The sequence below is a fragment of the Vidua macroura genome, chromosome 8 (genome assembly GCF_024509145.1).
Source record: "Vidua macroura isolate BioBank_ID:100142 chromosome 8, ASM2450914v1, whole genome shotgun sequence".
NCBI classification, from domain to species: Eukaryota; Metazoa; Chordata; class Aves; order Passeriformes; family Viduidae; genus Vidua; species Vidua macroura.
Window position 1 is genome coordinate 4,430,258 of NC_071578.1, and position 18,408 is coordinate 4,448,665.

Here is an 18,408-nt window from a genome sequence, read left to right on the forward strand (position 1 = left end):
GAAATGGGGTGCTGAAGGTATTGTTGAAACAATAAGAAGCAGATTAATACACCTTGTTCCAGGACTATTACACAGGTCTACAACAGAAGTCAGACCAGTGTTGAAAAGCATTTGTTTATGACTATAGGGGAAAATATGAATTTTTAAAGTGTTCGTAGTAAAAAGGTTGTATAAATAAAACAATGTGGTCACTAAAATAAAAATCCAAGGCAAACCAAAGTGAAACCAAAGGATTTGATCTGATAGGGTTCGATTCTACAGAGGAAATGTCGCTGGAAGGCAAGAAACTGAAAGAGCAGCAATAGCCAATGATATATTTAATTGAGTGGAGATACTTTCAACTTCTAAAATGTTCTAGTAAATTTTTTTGCAGGAGTTCCTTTCTAATAGCTTCATTTTTTTTGAGTACCTTAATAATTGTTGGAAACCCTTCTCTTTTGTGGGAGCAGTGGTTAACCCCTCCCCTTGGATATCCCACAGCAGCCACTGGCCCAAGAGGAACCAGGGAGAAAACATTTACAGGGCAATGGACTGCCTTATCTGTAGTAAACAAAATGCTATTTATTTCCCAAAATGCAATGCCAGGAACCTCTCAAGACTGTCCAGATTCTAGCCTGTGTTTCAAACAGTTAATTTCCAGCTTGATTTCTGCCAGCCCAGCAGTGACACTGCTGCCTTTGGGCAGCACCTCCTGTGACGCCCACCCGGCTGAATCCTTGCGGTGCTGGCAGGGAGCAGCTCTCTTGTCTTCCCCAACAATGCATTCCTTAGGGAAATCCAGTCAGCTTCTGGAACAAAGAGGGCTTGTCTCAGGCTGGCAAGGCTCAGATCAAGTGTTTACTCTATGTGCTCAGAGTGCTGCTCTCAAAAGGAAACTGAAGCAGCAGGTTCTGGCCACTCTTCTGCAGCTGGAGCTACACTTTTGGATTTCTGAGCCTGAACTGGGGATATCAACATCCAACATTTGGGATAGAAGGCCTGGCTTTGCCAAACAGGGTCATGGAATCGCTGAGGTTGGAAAAGACACAACTTTGTGTGGAGGCACAGAGCCCTCACATGAGCACAGCTCAATTTTCATCGTATCTCGTGCAACAAAGCCCTGCTTGAATCCAGGCTTAGCAATAGAAGGTGGTAACTAATGCCAAATGCTTCCAAAACATCTCAACATCATTAGTCAGTCACTGGGAGGAAATAGAGAATCCACCTCTCTGAATTGATAAGAAAAATACTGGGAAAAAAAGTGACAGTCATTCAGACTTGGCAGGCTCTTTAGAACAGAAGCAGTACAATTAATGTCGACATTACACGCTGTGACTAATCCTCTTATTTCAGAAAAAAAAAGAGAAAATTTGGTTGGATGAGTACCAGGTGATTCAGGGCAAAAGTGGTGCTCCAAGTGTTATTCTAGGAAATGGAAACAACTCTCACTCCAGTGGCACAGCCAGATCACTGATGAGTTTCCTCAGCCAGGAGAGGCTTCATTAAAATAGACTTCTTGTGTCCTGAGTCTGAGAGAGAAGATCTCCTAATATTCACAAGCTGCTGGGTGAATTTTAGCATCTCCTTAGGTTTTGCCATCTAGATAAAAACAGCAAAAAAAATTTAAAAAACAATAGGGAGATTCTTGTGCAATCCTGTTTAAAGAGCTTGGTTGTGGTTTGGTGAGTCTGATGGAGTTAACTTAGAAAATAAAATAATCAGCTGAGTGAAATGATCTCCAGAGTATATTCCTTTAGTTATATAGTTGGAATTTGGTGCAAGCAGTGGGGTTTAAAGGGCATTAAAGGACCCCTGAGCCAGAAATGGGAGCAGAAGGTTGTGCTCAGCTGCTGAATTCATCTTGATGTCAATGGATATCTGTGGGATTCCATGGGAAAGCAAGGGGAGAAAGTAATGAAAACCAGAAAAATGGTGTTTCTTACCCATACCCTGCAAACCCTCATTGGCTTTTGGAAATCTCAATCTACCTGAGGATTTGTTATTAACAAGTGAAAAATGAATCTACTTGCTGGCTATGAGACGCAGAAACAAACCCATGTTTATTTATACCCAGTTATAAATATTTTTGTGGCAGGTTCCTGGGAAGGAGGATTACAGAGCTGAATGATCTGCTCCATACTCCAAAATTAGAATAGAAGGATAAACAGGACAGGAAATCCAGCATACAAACCAGCAAACAAGGACTTTGTTTCTGTGCTTTGCTTCAACCCCAGTTCTGACCAAATAGGTGCCTTGGTAGCACTGGGAACAGCACAAAGTCAGGAACCTATAGAACCCATGCAATTATTTACTAAAAAATATACATGTATTTTAAATCAAATTGCTTTTGATCCCTTCTCTTCCCATTAAAGAAACCTTCAGGAGAGTTTCTCAGTGATGTGCAGTTTTGTCAGAGATCTGAGCACTTTCAGCTGTTTACTCGTTCCCCCCTTCCAGTGGGATGGGGGAGAGAATAGGGGGAAAATAAAATAAAATAAAATAAAATAAAATAAAATAAAATAAAATAAAATAAAATAAAATAAAATAAAATAAAATATAAAATGTTTTGAGCCCCCCAGGCTCCTCACTGGCAGGGCAGCATGAGGAGCATGAGGAGCTGACAAATCCTTGACTGAGTGTGAGAGTTGTTCAGAACCATCAGTGTGTTCTCAACATTATTCTCATCCTAAATCCAAACAGTGCTAGATAGAAAATTACCTACCCCAGCCAGAACCAGTGCAGGGTGTGATTCTGTCACTGGGTTGACATTTCTAAGGGATTTTCTCATGGTGCTGCAAACCAAATATTTCTTATTGGTGCTGAGATGATCAGTTGAGTGCTGACTGAACCAGCACATGGTTGAGTCGTGACAGACACACCAGGAGGAAATAAAATAACCCAATACCAAAGTCAGATAGTTCAAAGGAAAAATCTGCCAAGTGATGGTTGGGGTGTCTTGTCTGAGGGCAGAGGAGGTGATAAAAATAAGCAGCCTCCAGAAAGCTCATTTAAAAAGAGCAAAGGAAGTGTCCTTCACTTGCTCCTGGTTCTTGCCACCCTTGTGTTTGCAGGCACCAGCCTTCACTGGGAGACTGGCATAACACTGATCCCCTACAAACCAAACAAAAAACCAAAACAAAAGGCCAAATAAACAATTTTAGCTTACATTTTGGCTTTAATTCTTTGTATTTTTTAAACTAGGACATGAAAGGCGAAAAATCCCAGGTCTTGCTTTTCATGTTTTCATGCACCAGTGATAAATGTTTATGTGGCATTTGGCTGTTTGCATTTCCAGCATATTTCAGTCTGATTTATAAATGTGCACAAGACATTCTGAAAGGCTGGGTAAGTCCTGAGAAGCCAAACTCCTCACAGCCACAAAGCATCCAACCATGGAGGGAAAAAAAAATTAAATCGTTTTTGTGATCAGCAACCAAAAGTAAAAAAAAAATTGAACAAAACTCTCCCTTCTGGAAAGAAAATATGAAATGTCTTTCACCTCTTGACTGACATTTGGGTGAGAGCTGAAAAGTCTCCTGGCTGAGATTCAATCTCTTGGATATTTGTGGTTTTGTTTGGTTTAGGATGTATGTTAATGGGAAGGATAAAAATGTATATAACAAGCCTTTAGAATAGATTGTGTGTTTCAGACTTAAAGATTGCAAACAAAACATCTTTAACAGCTCAGCATACTCTGCATTCAATCTAGAGAAGTTAAAACTTAATGGAAAAGATATTAATCAATGCTCAAAATAATCAGAATATTGTATAGCCACAAATCCAGTTGCTGTAGTAAGATCAATTTTTACATTTCCTTTCCAGAGATGATCCATTCTCACCAAATGGAATCTTCTTTCCTTTCAATAAACCTTGAAATATTTCTTGATGTCTCTCTCACATTTTCACTCCAGCTCACAGAATTTTGAGGCATTAGATAAATGGTTTTAGAATGATGTGAGAGGAGAATTAAAGAGGAGAAAAATGATAAAATAATTGTGCTAAACAAATTGTGGCATGAAAGTTGAAATTGTTTCTTAATCCTTTTAGAGGTGTTAGGATTACAAAGCTGTTCTAAGGCATCGTAGCAGAATTTATTGAAGATAAAGATATCACAGCTTCCCACAAATGGCACATGTGAGGCTGTCATCAGTGAAGCATTTTGGTGGCTCATAATGTGTAAGGTTTGCCCTGCATTCATCCAGTGAGGGATGCTGACCTTTGCTCTGACATTATCCCATGTGAAAGCCGCTCCTTCAGTGCCAGCCTTGCAGGAAAACCATCAAGAACAGAAACAACAACTGCCAGGAGGGTGACAGCCCCAACCACTGGTGTGAGGGAATTTTCAGCAGCAGGGGGAAGATATTTAAATGTTTATTTTAAGAGAAATTTTATATTAAGATATCTAGAAGTGCCCTGTGTAGTGTTTCAGAAGCAGGGGCTCAGACCATCACTTGGAATTTTTAATCAAACAGACAGCACTCTTCAACACAGTAAAACATTCTTATTTTAAGCACAGAAACATTAATTTGAGAGACAAAATAGATTTATTGCTTTGTAAACCTTCCTTCCTTTGATTATAAATTACACTGCTCACAAAACAGATTAATTTTAGCTTGGAAATCTCTGTATTTTATCAATAAGCACAGACCCATCATTGTTTCAATGAGAAATATAGCACTAAAAGCAATACTCAGAGTAATTAGAATATTGTATAGCCACAATTCTGGTTGCTAGAAGAGCTTAGCCCTACAAGTGAAAGTTCCTGGGGTTTGATCTCAGCATATTGAAGGTCAAGGCACAGAGAGTTCCAGTGTTAAAGGGATGGCTCCCAGATCAAAGTCAGAAATAAGCAAACTCACAGATTCATTGCTTTCAACTATTTGGACAGGCTTCATATTAGCAGGGATGACAACTCAACTAAGTAAACTTCATGAGCAGAAAACAACTGAGGGAATGAAATATTTCTCAAGAAAGCTGGGAGTTTGCTCCCAGCTGGCTGCCATGGAATCATGGGATCATTGAGGTTAGAAAAGACTTTTAAGGTTATTGAGCCCTACCATTAAACTAGCACAAATAAGTCCATCAATAAACCATATCCCCAAGTGCCATCAAATTCACAATCAGACTGGAGCTAATTAGCACAATTCAAGGAATTATAGCACTAAAAAGGATTACAGGAAACTCTCCTTTGGGACAGCCTGGGAAGTTCCACTTTTTTAAAAACGTGGGTGAAAGCAGAAGCTTGCAAGGTGTGGATCTCTTCCTTTTTATGGCAAAGTTGGCAAAAGCAGATTTCAGTGACAGACGACAGAGCTGTGGCTTTTCTTGAAGCCCGTTGGTCAATCTAGAGCAAACGTGAGAGAAATTCATTCGGCTTTCGCGGTGCTCCCACTCGGAGCGTCCCCTCCTCGGAGCTGAAGGGGTCCAACCACCACATCCACTTTTTCCTCAGCAGAGCTGGTGTCTCTCTTGACCCTGGAGCTGCAGCCCCGGTAGCAGTGGGAGGAGTAGTCCCCGAGCCTGCAGACCAGCATCTGGCACTTCAGGTACACTGACGGGTGCCGGCTCATGAACTCGAAGGCGTTAAACTTGAACCGAGCAAAGTGGCTGGAAGGGGAGTAGTACGTGGCATAGGAAGAATCTCTAGGACACCTAGAGAGGAGCAAAAAAAAAGGGAATTAGTCTTCACGGATGCGCACATGCACATTCCTGCACAATTAAAATTCAGATTATTCAATTTATTGTTATGAATTCCTGTGAAATTCAGATTAAAACTGAATTATATCATAGTTGGGTACTAGGAAAGCAGTGGGATAAAAATGTAACTTTCATAGCAGAGTATGCACTTTAAAAATACAGACTTTTAAAAGTACTATGAAGCAGCTGGAGTGTTGGCTATTCTTCTTTTTCCAAGAGAAGGATACTTTACTTGAAGTGATGAAGAGGGAACAAACACATTGTTAGTAATGTCAGTGTTATACAAGGCATAAAAATTAGTCTAATGCTTGACCTGGTTTTACTAAAATATTTAACTTCTAGGATGACAATTCCCTCTGCCATTTTTTTGTATTTTGTTCACAGGACAAAGATGGAGTAAGTGAAATGAAATGATAGTAAGGTCTAAATATATTTTCTTATTCCCAGGCTCATACTGTAAAAATAAAAAAAATCAAAGACCGCTTTTCACAGTCTGTTGATACCGAGTTCTAACCCCATTCAGGTTGGCTGAATTATTCAAAATAAATGTGGATGACAGGTGTGCTTCTAGCTTTGAAGAAAGCTCTTACCCATTCCTGACTAAGTAATAGGCCAGCGTGTTAAAATCACGAGGGTCAGGTGATGCCACACACGTGTCCACAACCACCTTCAGGTTTGGGTCCGAGCTGTGAAGACAGGCTTGGAGGTAGAGGTTTTGGTTGAGGTCGATGTAGTAGGGAGAGCCGCGCACTTGCCGCTGGAACGCTGGGGAATCGTAGAAGGTGATGTTCATGTTGTATCTTCCAAACTGGTACTCGTTCACATCCACGGTGTCCTCAGCAGCGTACATCACCTGCTGCCAGCTCTTCCTCAGCATTTTGCAGCTGACGTGCAAGTTGGTGTTCTTTTTCCTCTTGATAATGTACCCGGAAGATGCGACCCTGATGGTGTTGGAGTAGTTGATTGTGTCGTTGTTCTCCTGTTTAACAATGCAATTTAAAATCAGGAATCGTGCTTTTGTCACGTTCCATCTAAGTCTTGCCAAGCTTAGATATGCAATTGAGAGCCCAAAACAGGGACTGTACCTCTTGTATTGTCCCACAGCTGTTGTAGGGAATGTTGAATACAACCTCCTGTGACGTGACTGTCGGTCTGCAGCGGTTGTCGTTCAGGGTGACCCTCTGAGCTGAGTAGCCCTGAGACTGGAGGTAGTCTCTGCTGACCACTACGTGCATGTAGTCCGGCAAGCACTGAATGGCTGGTAGAAGAGGAATTTAGTAATGATTAGAGGCAGTTTTTTTCTGAATTTGGAAGTCAGGCCGTTCCCACTCCAACCCACTGTATTTCACGCGCATCATTCAGTTTCCACAACAATATTTAAATTTACACATATATTTATTCTGCAAACAAAAGCAATAAATAGGCTTGTCTGTTGAGAAACACTGGCCAGGAACTTACTGGTGTTGTGACCTGCTGGAATGGAGGAGTAGTGAGCCTGAAACCCTCTGAAGGAGTATCTGGAATCGCTGTGGAAGCGAACACTCATCATGTTCGAAGAGGACACGTATGTGGGAAAGGAACCAGAACAGAATCTCCCAAGAAGAGGGGAAGAGTGGAGAGGTCCATCATAGACTTCAATGTAGTCATGCTGGCACGTCCTGCTTTGCATCCTGGTAGGAAAACATCAGCACCTTGTCGAATCCATTTCAGAAGAAAACTTCAGAAACTCTGATTTTACTGCCTAACATGTGATAAAGTCTTTCAGCATTTAAAGTTTTCTCAGCAGAAATTTAATTTGGCTTTTATGCAGCTTTAGCAGAAAATGGTGAGTAAAAAAATGCGACATCGATTCAGATTTTGATCTGGTCTTCCAACTGTGGATATCATTGGAAGTATCTTTAAAATTGGGAAGGTTGGTTACTTCAGATTAAATTCCAAACTTCTCAAGTATGTTTTGACTTTGATATTTGCCCAGGGAATCAATGTTTTACTTACACAATATCTCTAAATGTGAGCGTTACACGGAAATTGTTCTCTACTTGTATTTCCCACACGCAGTCAGCGTCGTTTGGATAATTTCCAGGATAGTTGGGACTCTGCAGCACCCCAGAGGAATCTGAGACTGAGCCACCACAAAAATAAGGTGCTGCAGAAAGAAATGGGAAAGAATCTACTTACAAAAGTGTACTTCAGCTATATGTGCCTCATCCATAGCTGTGGAAAAGCAGGTCCCCCTGCTGATTGCAGGTGGTAGACTATGGGAGCTGAGTCAAAACTAATATTTGTTTTTGCTTTAGGTTTGCTTTCATGTTGGATTTGGAATTCCCTCAGTGGTGGATTTCCATCCATGGTGTCTGACTACCCTCTTCAGGCTGGGCTGGTAATACCTGGATGCTTTCTACCCCTTTTTAGAGTTGAGGTCAATTCTGGGAGGTGTCATGACAGTTGAAATGGAAGCACCATCCTCAACAGACAGTCTCTCATCAGTTACTCTGCTGCTTCTCTTTATTCCACTAAGGTCTTTGGAGGGTAAATAAATTGCAAGTTTTCTAGAAAACTGCAGTTTTCTGGTCTCAGACTGAAATAAGCCCTTCAGGCTGCTGCGAAAAGTCCTAAGTACAAACATAGCTACAAAAAGCTTTAGTGTTCCTGCCAGCATGAATGACATAATTTTTGTCACAGATAATCCTAAAAGTGTCTGTGTAGGAAGGTGAGCACAACCTCAGAATATAGATGCTACAAGATATAACATTTAAAGATGAAAATCCATTTCATATTCTGCTTGGAAAAGATCACTCATACTTGCAGCAATATTGTCATAGAGACAATAGACAAATTTAGAGAAATGTGCAACAGGGAGACAGACACACCACAAATTACCAAGGTAGAAGAGCCACAGCAGAGCATTACCTGGTGGAGGTGTTGAGGTGGCCACTGGAGCTGTGGTGTGAAGGAAAAAGAGACATGTCAGAAGTGCAGTTCATGAGAAAGGAACTGGGGCCTGGACATGGCCTCACCTTGAGGCACAGAGTGATAAAATGGGGATCACAGGGAGGCAGGGAGGTGGAAACAGGAGATGAGGCACAAAGGGCCATCAGCTCCATAGGACACCCAGTTGCCTCCACTACCACAGAGCTGCAGAGTTCCTGGATTCAAAACACAGCGGCCCCATTTGCCAGCTCTTCCCCATGCTCTCTTTGCATCCTCACTTTAGGTTGTGGTGGCCTAAGTGGAGAGGCCCAGGGCTGGGAGACTGCCTGCAGTGCAATGAGCTCTGGCGAGGGAGATCAGCAGCAGTGGGGAGAGCAGTGAGTGAGAGTGGACAGGGTTACCTGGTGTGCTGCTCTTTGCTGAGGTAGGCAGTTCTTCTGTGGTGGTCAGCGGTGCTGTGCTGGACCCCTGGGTTGTGGCAGGGGCTGGTGCTGAGGTGGTCATTTCTGGAGGGGTGGATGTCTCTGTTAGGGAGGTGATGAGTTCAGTGGCAATGGCCAAGAAAAGCAGAGCTGGAGGCCTAATGCCAGGAGAGAGGGTGGAGATTTTCCTTCCTTTCCCCCATTGTGACACCAGCCTGACCTGTCCCCAGTTCTGCCCCATCCTCCCCAAAGAACAATCCCTCAATCCACGGCTTTGCCCCATCAGTGGATGCCAAGAGCAAGAATTGTGGAGAGCCTGCTGTTCCCTGTCTCTGCAAAACTGGGGATTTTGGATGCCATGAGCTTGAGTCACAGGCAGCAGAAGACCCCAGTCTCACCTCTGCCCTGGTCCGACCCAAACCATCTTAGAATGATATACAAAAGAGCAGGTGTTCCCTGGAGGCCACGCACCTGCACAGATGACACTGGCATCCTCCCCGTGCCTGCAGTTGTGCACGCCCCAGCCGTTGTGCCGGCACATCTGGAGGGAGGGCTCGTCCCCACGGCACTGCACGTCGTCCAGGAAGATGCGGCCGGAGCCTGGGCCAAAGCGAGCGTTGCCTGGGGCGCTCAGGGGCCGGCCACAGCCCAGCTGCTGGCACACCACCTGGGCATCCCGCAGGTCCCACCGGTCGTCACACACCGTCCCCCAGGAGCTGCCGTCGTACAGCTCCACGCGGCCCTCGCAGCCGTTCCTGCCGCCCGACAGCCGCACGCTGGGCCCTGGCACACGGCACAAGGCAGGGGTTGGGATCATTCCAAGTCAGAATCCACAGTCCCCACCACCTCCCCTACTCTTTTGAATTTTTTGGTCACAGTGACCACGATCTGTGGTGGTGCCGACCCTGAAGACTCGGAGAGGACAGTGGCTGAGGCAAGAGCCTGGGTATGGAGATGTGACATGTGCCCTGCCCAGGGAGCTGCTGGATGTGCCTGGGGACAGAGGTGCTCAAGAGCCTGGCTCATGTGCAGAAAAGCCCTTTGCTAGCCGTGCATTTGGCCCATTCACTGAGGGGGACACACATGCAGTCTGGAGATATCAACGGTATAGGGGAAATGCAGCCTTGCACCGACAAGTATCAGATGCATTGGACTCATTTTTCTCTTATTGTGCCATCTTGGGGCTGGTTTTAAAAGCAGGCCTAATCTGGGTGAGCGGGACTTACCTGTTGTGAGTGGCTGTTGAGGAGGAGGGGTTGGCTGGGGAGCTGCAACAAAGAACAGGGAGTGAACAAATGTTTAGTGAATGCAGCAGGATCGTAACAATGGATTGACATGGACATGGATGTGGATGTGGACATGGACATGAAAATCCAGGCTGTCGGATGGAAAGGGGAAGAGAGCATGGAGTTCTGTCCAGCCTTTCCCCCTTCCAGACACCAGCCTGATGTGTTCCCAGTCCTGCTCCATCTTTCCCACTCTACAATCTCTCAATCTGCTCTCTCCCAACTCGTCATTCGGCCCCAGCTCTACCAAGAAATGTCAGCATGCCTGCCTTCAGTGGAGAAAGCCAAAACCCTTCAGATGGACTCTGGAGGCCACGCACCTGCACAGATGACACTGGCATCCTCCCCGTGCCTGCAGTTGTGCACGCCCCAGCCGTTGTGCCGGCACATGTGGAGGGAGGGCTCGTCCCCGCGGCACTGCACGTCGTCCAGGAAGATGCGGCCGGAGCCCGGGCCAAAGCGAGCGTTGCCTGGGGCGCTCAGGGGCCGGCCACAGCCCAGCTGCTGGCACACCACCTGGGCATCCCGCAGGTCCCACTGGTCGTCACACACCGTCCCCCAGGAGCTGCCGTCGTACAGCTCCACGCGGCCCTCGCAGCCGTTCCTGCCGCCCGACAGCCGCACGCTGGGCCCTGGCACACGGCACAAGGCAGGGGTTGGGGTCACTCCAAGTCAGAATCCACAGTCCCCACCACCTCCCCTACTCTTTTGGATTTTTGGTCACAGTGACCATGATCTGCAGTGGTGTCGCCCCTGAAGACTCGGAGAGGACAGTGGCTGAGGCAAGAGCCTGGGTATGGAGATGTGACATGTGCCCTGCCCAGGGAGCTGCTGGATGTGCCTGGGGACAGAGGTGCTCAAGAGCCTGGCTCATGTGCAGAAGTGCCCTTTGCTAGCCGTGCATTTGGCCCATTCACTGAGGGGGACACTCATGCAACCTCGAGATATCAAGGGTATAGGGGAAATGCAGCCTTGCACCGACAAGTATCAGATGCATTGAACTCACTTCTTCTCTTATTGTTCCACCTTGGGGCTGGTTTTAAAAGCAGGCCTAATCTGGGTGAGCGGGACTTACCTGTTGTGAGTGGCTGTTGAGGAGGAGGGGTTGGCTGGGGAGCTGCAACAAAGAACAGGGCGTGAACAAATGTTTAGTGAATGGAGCAGGATCGTAACAATGGATTGACATGGACACGGATTCGGATGTGGACATGGACATGAAAATCCAGGCTGTCGGATGGAAAGGGGAAGAGAGCATGGAGTTCTGTCCAGCCTTTCCCCCTTCCAGACCCCAGCCTGATGTGTTCCCAGTCCTGCTCCATCTTTCCCACTCTACAATCACTCAATCTGCTTTCTCCCAACTCGTCATTCGGCCCCATATCTGCCATGAAATGTCAGCATGCTTGCCTTCAGTGGAGAAAGCCAAAACCCTTCAGATGGACTCTGGAGGCCACGCACCTGCACAGATGACACTGGCATCCTCCCCGTGCCTGCAGTTGTGCACGCCCCAGCCGTTGTGCCGGCACATGTGGAGGGAGGGCTCGTCCCCGCGGCACTGCACGTCGTCCAGGAAGATGCGGCCGGAGCCCGGGCCAAAGCGAGCGTTGCCTGGGGCGCTCAGGGGCCGGCCACAGCCCAGCTGCTGGCACACCACCTGGGCATCCCGCAGGTCCCACCGGTCGTCACACACCGTCCCCCAGGAGCTGCCGTCGTACAGCTCCACGCGGCCCTCGCAGCCGTTCCTGCCGCCCGACAGCCGCACGCTGGGCCCTGGCACACGGCACAAGGCAGGGGTTGGGATCACTCCAAGTCAGAATCCACAGTCCCCACCACCTCCCCTACTCTTTTGAATTTTTGGTCACAGTGACCATGATCTGTGGTGTTGCCGACCCTGAAGACTCGGAGAGGACAGTGGCTGAGGCAAGAGCCTGGGTATGGAGATGTGACATGTGCCCTGCCCAGGGAGCTGCTGGATGTGCCTGGGGACAGAGGTGCTCAAGAGCCTGGCTCATGTGCAGAAGTGCCCTTTGCTAGCCGTGCATTTGGCCCATTCACTGAGGGGGACACTCATGCAGCCTGGAGATTTCAGGGGAATAGGGGAAATACAGCCTTGCACAGACCAGGATCAGGTGCATTGAACTCACTTCTTCTCTTATTGTGCCACCTTGGGGCTGGTTTTAAAAGCAGGCCTAATCTGGGTGAGCGGGACTTACCTGTTGTGAGTGGCTGTTGAGGAGGAGGGGTTGGCTGGGGAGCTGCAACAAAGAACAGGGATGAACAAATGTTTAGTGAATGGAGCAGGATCGTAACAATGGACTGACATGGACATGGATGCGGATGTGGACATGGACATGAAAATCCAGGCTGTCGGATGGAAAGGGGAAGAGAGCATGGAGTTCTGTCCAGCCTGTCCCTCTTCCAGACACCAGCCTGATGTGTTCCCAGTCCTGCTCCATCTTTCCCACTCGACAATCTCTCAATCTACTTTCTGCCGCCTCATTACTCTGCCCTATCTCTGACATGAAATGCCAGCATGCCTGCCTTCAGTGGAGAAAGCCAAAACCCTTCAGATGGACTCTGGAGGCCACGCACCTGCACAGATGACACTGGCATCCTCCCCGTGCCTGCAGTTGTGCACGCCCCAGCCGTTGTGCCGGCACATCTGGAGGGAGGGCTCGTCCCCGCGGCACTGCACGTCGTCCAGGAAGATGCGGCCGGAGCCCGGGCCAAAGCGAGCGTTCCCTGGGGCACTCAGGGGCCGGCCACAGCCCAGCTGCTGGCACACCACCTGGGCATCCCGCAGGTCCCACCGGTCGTCACACACCGTCCCCCAGGAGCTGCCGTCGTACAGCTCCACGCGGCCCTCACAGCCGTTCCTGCCGCCCGACAGCCGCACGCTGGGCCCTGGCACACGGCACAAGGCAGGGGTTGGGGTCACTCCAAGTCAGAATCCACAGTCCCCACCACCTCCCCTACTCTTTTGTATTTTTGTTCACAGTGACCACGATCTGTGGTGGTGCCAACCCTGAAGACTTGGAGAGGACAGTGGCTGAGGCAAGAGCCTGGGTATGGAGATGTGACATGTGCCCTCTCCAGGGAGCTGCTGGATGTGCCTGGGGACAGAGGTGCTCAAGAGCCTGGCTCATGTGCAGAAGTGCCCTTTGCTTGCCTTGCATTTGGCTCATTCACTGAGGGGGACACTCATGCAGCCTGGAGATTTCAGGGGAATAGGGGAAATACAGCCTTGCACAGACCAGGATCAGGTGCATTGAACTCACTTCTTCTCTTATTGTGCCACCTTGGGGCTGGTTTTAAAAGCAGGCCTAATCTGGGTGAGCGGGACTTACCTGTTGTGAGTGGCTGTTGAGGAGGAGGGGTTGGCTGGGGAGCTGCAACAAAGAACAGGGATGAACAAATGTTTAGTGAATGCAGCAGGATCGTAACAATGGATTGACATGGACATGGATGTGGATGTGGACATGGACATGAAATTTCAGAGTGTAGGGTGGAAAGGGGAAGAGAGCATGGAGTTCTGTCCAGCCTTTCCCCCTTCCAGATACCAGCCCGATGTGTTCCCAGTCCTGCTCCATCTTTCCCACTCTACAGTCTCTCAATCTGCTTTCTCCCAACTCGTCATTCGGCCCCATCTCTGCCATGAAATGTCAGCATGCCTGCCTTCAGTGGAGAAAGCCAAAACCCTTCAGATGGACTCTGGAGGCCACGCACCTGCACAGATGACACTGGCATCCTCCCCGTGCCTGCAGTTGTGCACGCCCCAGCCGTTGTGCCGGCACATCTGGAGGGAGGGCTCATCCCCGCGGCACTGCACGTCGTCCAGGAAGATGCGGCCGGAGCCCGGGCCAAAGCGAGCGTTGCCTGGGGCGCTCAGGGGCCGGCCACAGCCCAGCTGCTGGCACACCACCTGGGCATCCCGCAGGTCCCACTGGTCGTCACACACCGTCCCCCAGGAGCTGCCGTCGTACAGCTCCACGCGGCCCTCGCAGCCGTTCCTGCCGCCCGACAGCCGCACGCTGGGCCCTGGCACACGGCACAAGGCAGGGGTTGGGATCATTCCAAGTCAGAATCCACAGTCCCCACCACCTCCCCTACTCTTTTGTATTTTTGTTCACAGTGACCACGATCTGTGGTGGTGTCGCCCCTGAAGACTCGGAGAGGACAGTGGCTGAGGCAAGAGCCTGGGTATGGAGATGTGACATGTGCCCTCTCCAGGGAGCTGCTGGATGTGCCTGGGGACAGAGGTGCTCTGGCACACGGCACAAGGACAGGTTCAAACCAGCTCTGCCCTCTGCTCTGCCCACATGGGCCGCTGTGACAGGGCTGCTGCAAGGCCAGGCATGGGGTAGGGGGTCTGGAATTACCTGTGGAATATGGTGTAGTTCTGGTAGGCTCAGGATCTACAGATGCAAAGAGGAATGTGTTGTCAATGACAAAGGTTCCAAACAAAGTCATGCAGATGAGGGTAGCCCATTTTTTAAGAGCCATGTCCTGTGATTCCTACAACATCCTGTAGAGCTCATCTCAAATGACCATCATGAGTGTGCTGTTTCACACAGGACTCCCGGGCACACAGAAATTTCTCATGCATCTCTAGATATTTAATGCAGCATCTTTCTTTCCTCCAGCCACATCCCCAGTGCGAGAGCATGTCCAGGAAATAGTTCTCGTACTACCCATGTAGGAATTGAAGGAATGAAGGCAGATTGATCCCTGGGCATGATGCTCCTGGTTGCAGTGGGAGGCAATCCCTCTGCCAAGAGTTTCATTAAACCCACAACAGCTGCAGAGTTCCTGGACTCAAAACACAGCGGCCCCATTTGCCAGCTCTTCCCCATGCTCTCTTTGCATCCTCACTTTAGGTTGTGGTGGCCTAAGTGGAGAGGCCCAGGGCTGGGAGACTGCCTGCAGTGCAATGAACTCTGGCGAGGGAGATCAGCAGCAGTGGGGAGAGCAGTGAGTGAGAGTGGACAGGGTTACCTGGTGTGCTGCTCTTTGCTGAGGTAGGCAGTTCTTCTGTGGTGGTCAGCGGTGCTGTGCTGGACCCCTGGGTTGTGGCAGGGGCTGGTGCTGAGGTGGTCATTTCTGGAGGGCTGGATGTCTCTGTTAGGGAGGTTATGAGTTCAGTGGCAATGGCCAAGAAAAGCAGAGCTGGAGGCCTAATGCCAGGAGAGAGGGTGGAGATTTTCCTTCCTTTCCCCATTGTGACACCAGCCTGACCTGTCCCCAGTCCTGCCCCATCCTCCCCAAAGAACAATCCCTCAATCCACTGCTTTGCCCCATCAGTGGATGCCAAGAGCAGGAATTGTGGAGAGCCTGCTGTTCCCTGTCTCTGCAAAACTGGGGATTTTGGATGCCATGAGCTTGAGTCGCAGGCAGCAGAAGACCCCAGTCTCACCTCTGCCCTGGTCTGACCCAAACCATCTTAGAATGATATACAAAAGAGCAGGTGTTCCCTGGAGGCCACGCACCTGCACAGATGACACTGGCATCCTCCACGTGCCCGCAGTTGTGCATGCCCCAGCCGTTGTGCCGGCACATCTGGAGGGAGGGCTCGTCCCCGCGGCACTGCACGTCGTCCAGGAAGATGCGGCCAGAGCCCGGGCCGAAGCGAGCATTCCGTGGGGCATCCACGGGCTGGCCACAGCCCAGCTGCTGGCACACCACCTGAGCATCCCGCAGGTCCCACTGGTCGTCACACACCGTCCCCCAGGAGCTGCCGTCGTACAGCTCCACGCGTCCCTCGCAGCCGTTCCTGCCGCCCGACAGCCGCACGCTGGGCCCTGGCACACAGCACAAGGACAGGTTCACACCAGCTCTACATCTGTAGCCCTGAACTTCCCAACTGCTTGGCAGATTTTGCGACAGTGATAATGAACTGGATTCGTGTACACCCACATATTATTGGGCGGGCTTGTAATCAGGGATAGACTGTAGGCATAGAGAGAGCAGTCTAGCCCTGTCCAGGGACTTGTTGGAGCTGCCTGGCTGCAGAAGTCATAGATTCACTGAGGCATTTCCAGAAAAACCCTTTTCAACCCCTGGGAGCAAACCAACCCCTATGGGTACTTTTCAAGCACCCTGGAGCTGTCATGGGCCAAAGGGATCAGTAGCCTTGCACTGAGCAGGATCAGCACTGTTGGACTCCCTTCTTCTCATCTTTTGCCAGGCTGGGCATCACTTTAAAACTGGGCATAAGTTGGGTGAGCAGGACTTACCTGTTGTGAGTGGCCATTGAGAAGGAGCGCTTGGATTGGCGGCTGCAAAGAAGAAGAAGGAGTGAACAGAAGGGAAGTGAGGCTTGTGGCAGTTTACGGACACGGACTGGACATGGTCATGAACATGGTCGTGAAAATTCAAGCTGTAGGACTAAAGGGGGAAGAGAACTTGGGTCCTTCCTTTCCCTCCATTCCTATACTAGCTGGACCTGTCCCCAGTCCTGCCCCATCCTTCCCAAAGAACAATTCCACCCTCCTGCTCTTTGCCCCCTCATTTAGCCTCTAAAGCAGGAAGTCTGGAGTACCCAGTGTGCCCTCTCTGTGTAAAATTGTGTCTTTCGCACAGAATTCAGCCCCTTGTGGCAGAAGACCCCAGCCTCAGCTCTGCCCTGGCCCTACCAGGGGAGCTCAGCTTGGCTGTTCCCAGAGAACCCAGAACACACTTAGAGTGATAAGCAAAAGGCCACGCACCTGCACAGATGACACTGGCATCCTCCCCGTGCTCGCAGTTGTGCACGCCCCAACCGTTGTGCCGGCACATCTGGAGGGAGGGCTCGTCCCCGCGGCACTGCACGTCGTCCAGGAAGATGCGGCCGGAGCCCAGGCCAAAGTGTGCATTTTGTGGGGCGTCCAGGGGCTGGCCACAGCCCAGCTGCTGGCACACCACCTGGGCATCCCGCAGGTCCCACTGGTCGTCACACACCGTCCCCCAGGAGCTGCCGTCATACAGCTCCACGCGGCCCTCGCAGCCGTTCCTGCCGCCCGACAGCCGCACGCTGGGCCCTGGCACACGGCACAAGGCACAACATCAGGTTTCCAACAGCCCAGCATCCACAGCCCCCACCTCCCCTACTCTTTTGGAGGTTTGGCAACACTGACTTTGATTTGAGGTGGTGCAAACCTAAAGAGACCAAGGGAAGGGGAGTGAGCGAACAAAGATCCTAGGTGCAAGGAAGGCTGATGCATAATGAACAAGAATCTGCTGGGGAATCCCATGAGAACAGCCTAGGGGTCCTGGGAGCTGCTGGGGGCATGGGGGCATTTGCCAAAAAGCCATTTTTGCACACCATGATCACGCAACATCCCCCCATAGCACTCATATACCTTGCAGATATTTGAGGCTACGGGCCCTGGCAGGGTATCCACAAGGGACTGGCCACCTCTGCTTGATGGCTGAACAGCAACAGCTGTGGCCTGGCATCAGGACAGATACCTATGTCTTGGGCTGGGCTGGCAAGCACATGGGCTTGAGGGAAGGGATTGCCCCCATCCTCTTGGTACTTGCTGCCTCACAGCCAGGAGCCATGGAGTGTCTGGCAGATCAGGGCTTGGACTCAGCACCACTGCAGCTGCCATTCTGCTGAGATCAGATCCTCCCTGGCAGAAACCCTCAAATGACAAGATCCTTTTCCATGGGCAGAATGGACCAGCAGCACTACAGTGAACAGGCTCAGCCCAGCAGGCCCCCTCTCTTCTCCTCTTGTGCCAGGGTGGGGCTCACTATAAAACTGGAAATATGCTGGGAGGGAAGGAATTACCTGTTGTGTACGGCCACTGAGCAGGAGGGGTTGGATTGGCAGCTGCAAGGAAAAAGAGGGAGTGAATGAAAGAGTACTAAAGGCAGCAAACTTGTGGCAGTGGGTGGACAAGGACGTGGACGTGGACATGGACATGGACATGGACATGGATATGGAAGTGCTAGGCTCAAGGAATAAAGGGAGGAATGGGCACGGAAGTCCTGCCACTGCTGACATGTCCTTGGTACAGCCCATGCCATGAACCCACCTATCTACTCTTTGCAACCACATGGAGCACCTACACCTGGAGAGCCTGTTCTGACCTCTTTGTGCAAAAATGGGGATT

At 49.7% G+C, this 18,408-nt stretch overlaps 1 protein-coding gene across 1 annotated transcript in view; it reads right to left on the bottom strand.

Annotated features, from left to right (window-relative positions):
- DMBT1 (deleted in malignant brain tumors 1) overlaps nt 1-18,408 on the bottom strand; it is a 70,477-nt gene that overhangs the window by 22,275 nt on the left and 29,794 nt on the right. Inside the window, 18 exon segments of the mRNA XM_053983983.1 lie at nt 6,762-6,934; nt 7,135-7,346; nt 7,672-7,822; nt 8,587-8,616; nt 9,501-9,812; nt 10,256-10,297; nt 10,636-10,947; nt 11,391-11,432; nt 11,771-12,082; nt 12,526-12,567; nt 12,905-13,216; nt 13,660-13,701; nt 14,039-14,343; nt 15,795-16,110; nt 16,546-16,696; nt 16,851-16,864; nt 17,017-17,328; nt 18,084-18,125. Of these exon segments, the coding sequence (XP_053839958.1) occupies nt 6,762-6,934; nt 7,135-7,346; nt 7,672-7,822; nt 8,587-8,616; nt 9,501-9,812; nt 10,256-10,297; nt 10,636-10,947; nt 11,391-11,432; nt 11,771-12,082; nt 12,526-12,567; nt 12,905-13,216; nt 13,660-13,701; nt 14,039-14,343; nt 15,795-16,110; nt 16,546-16,696; nt 16,851-16,864; nt 17,017-17,328; nt 18,084-18,125 (3,122 nt within the window).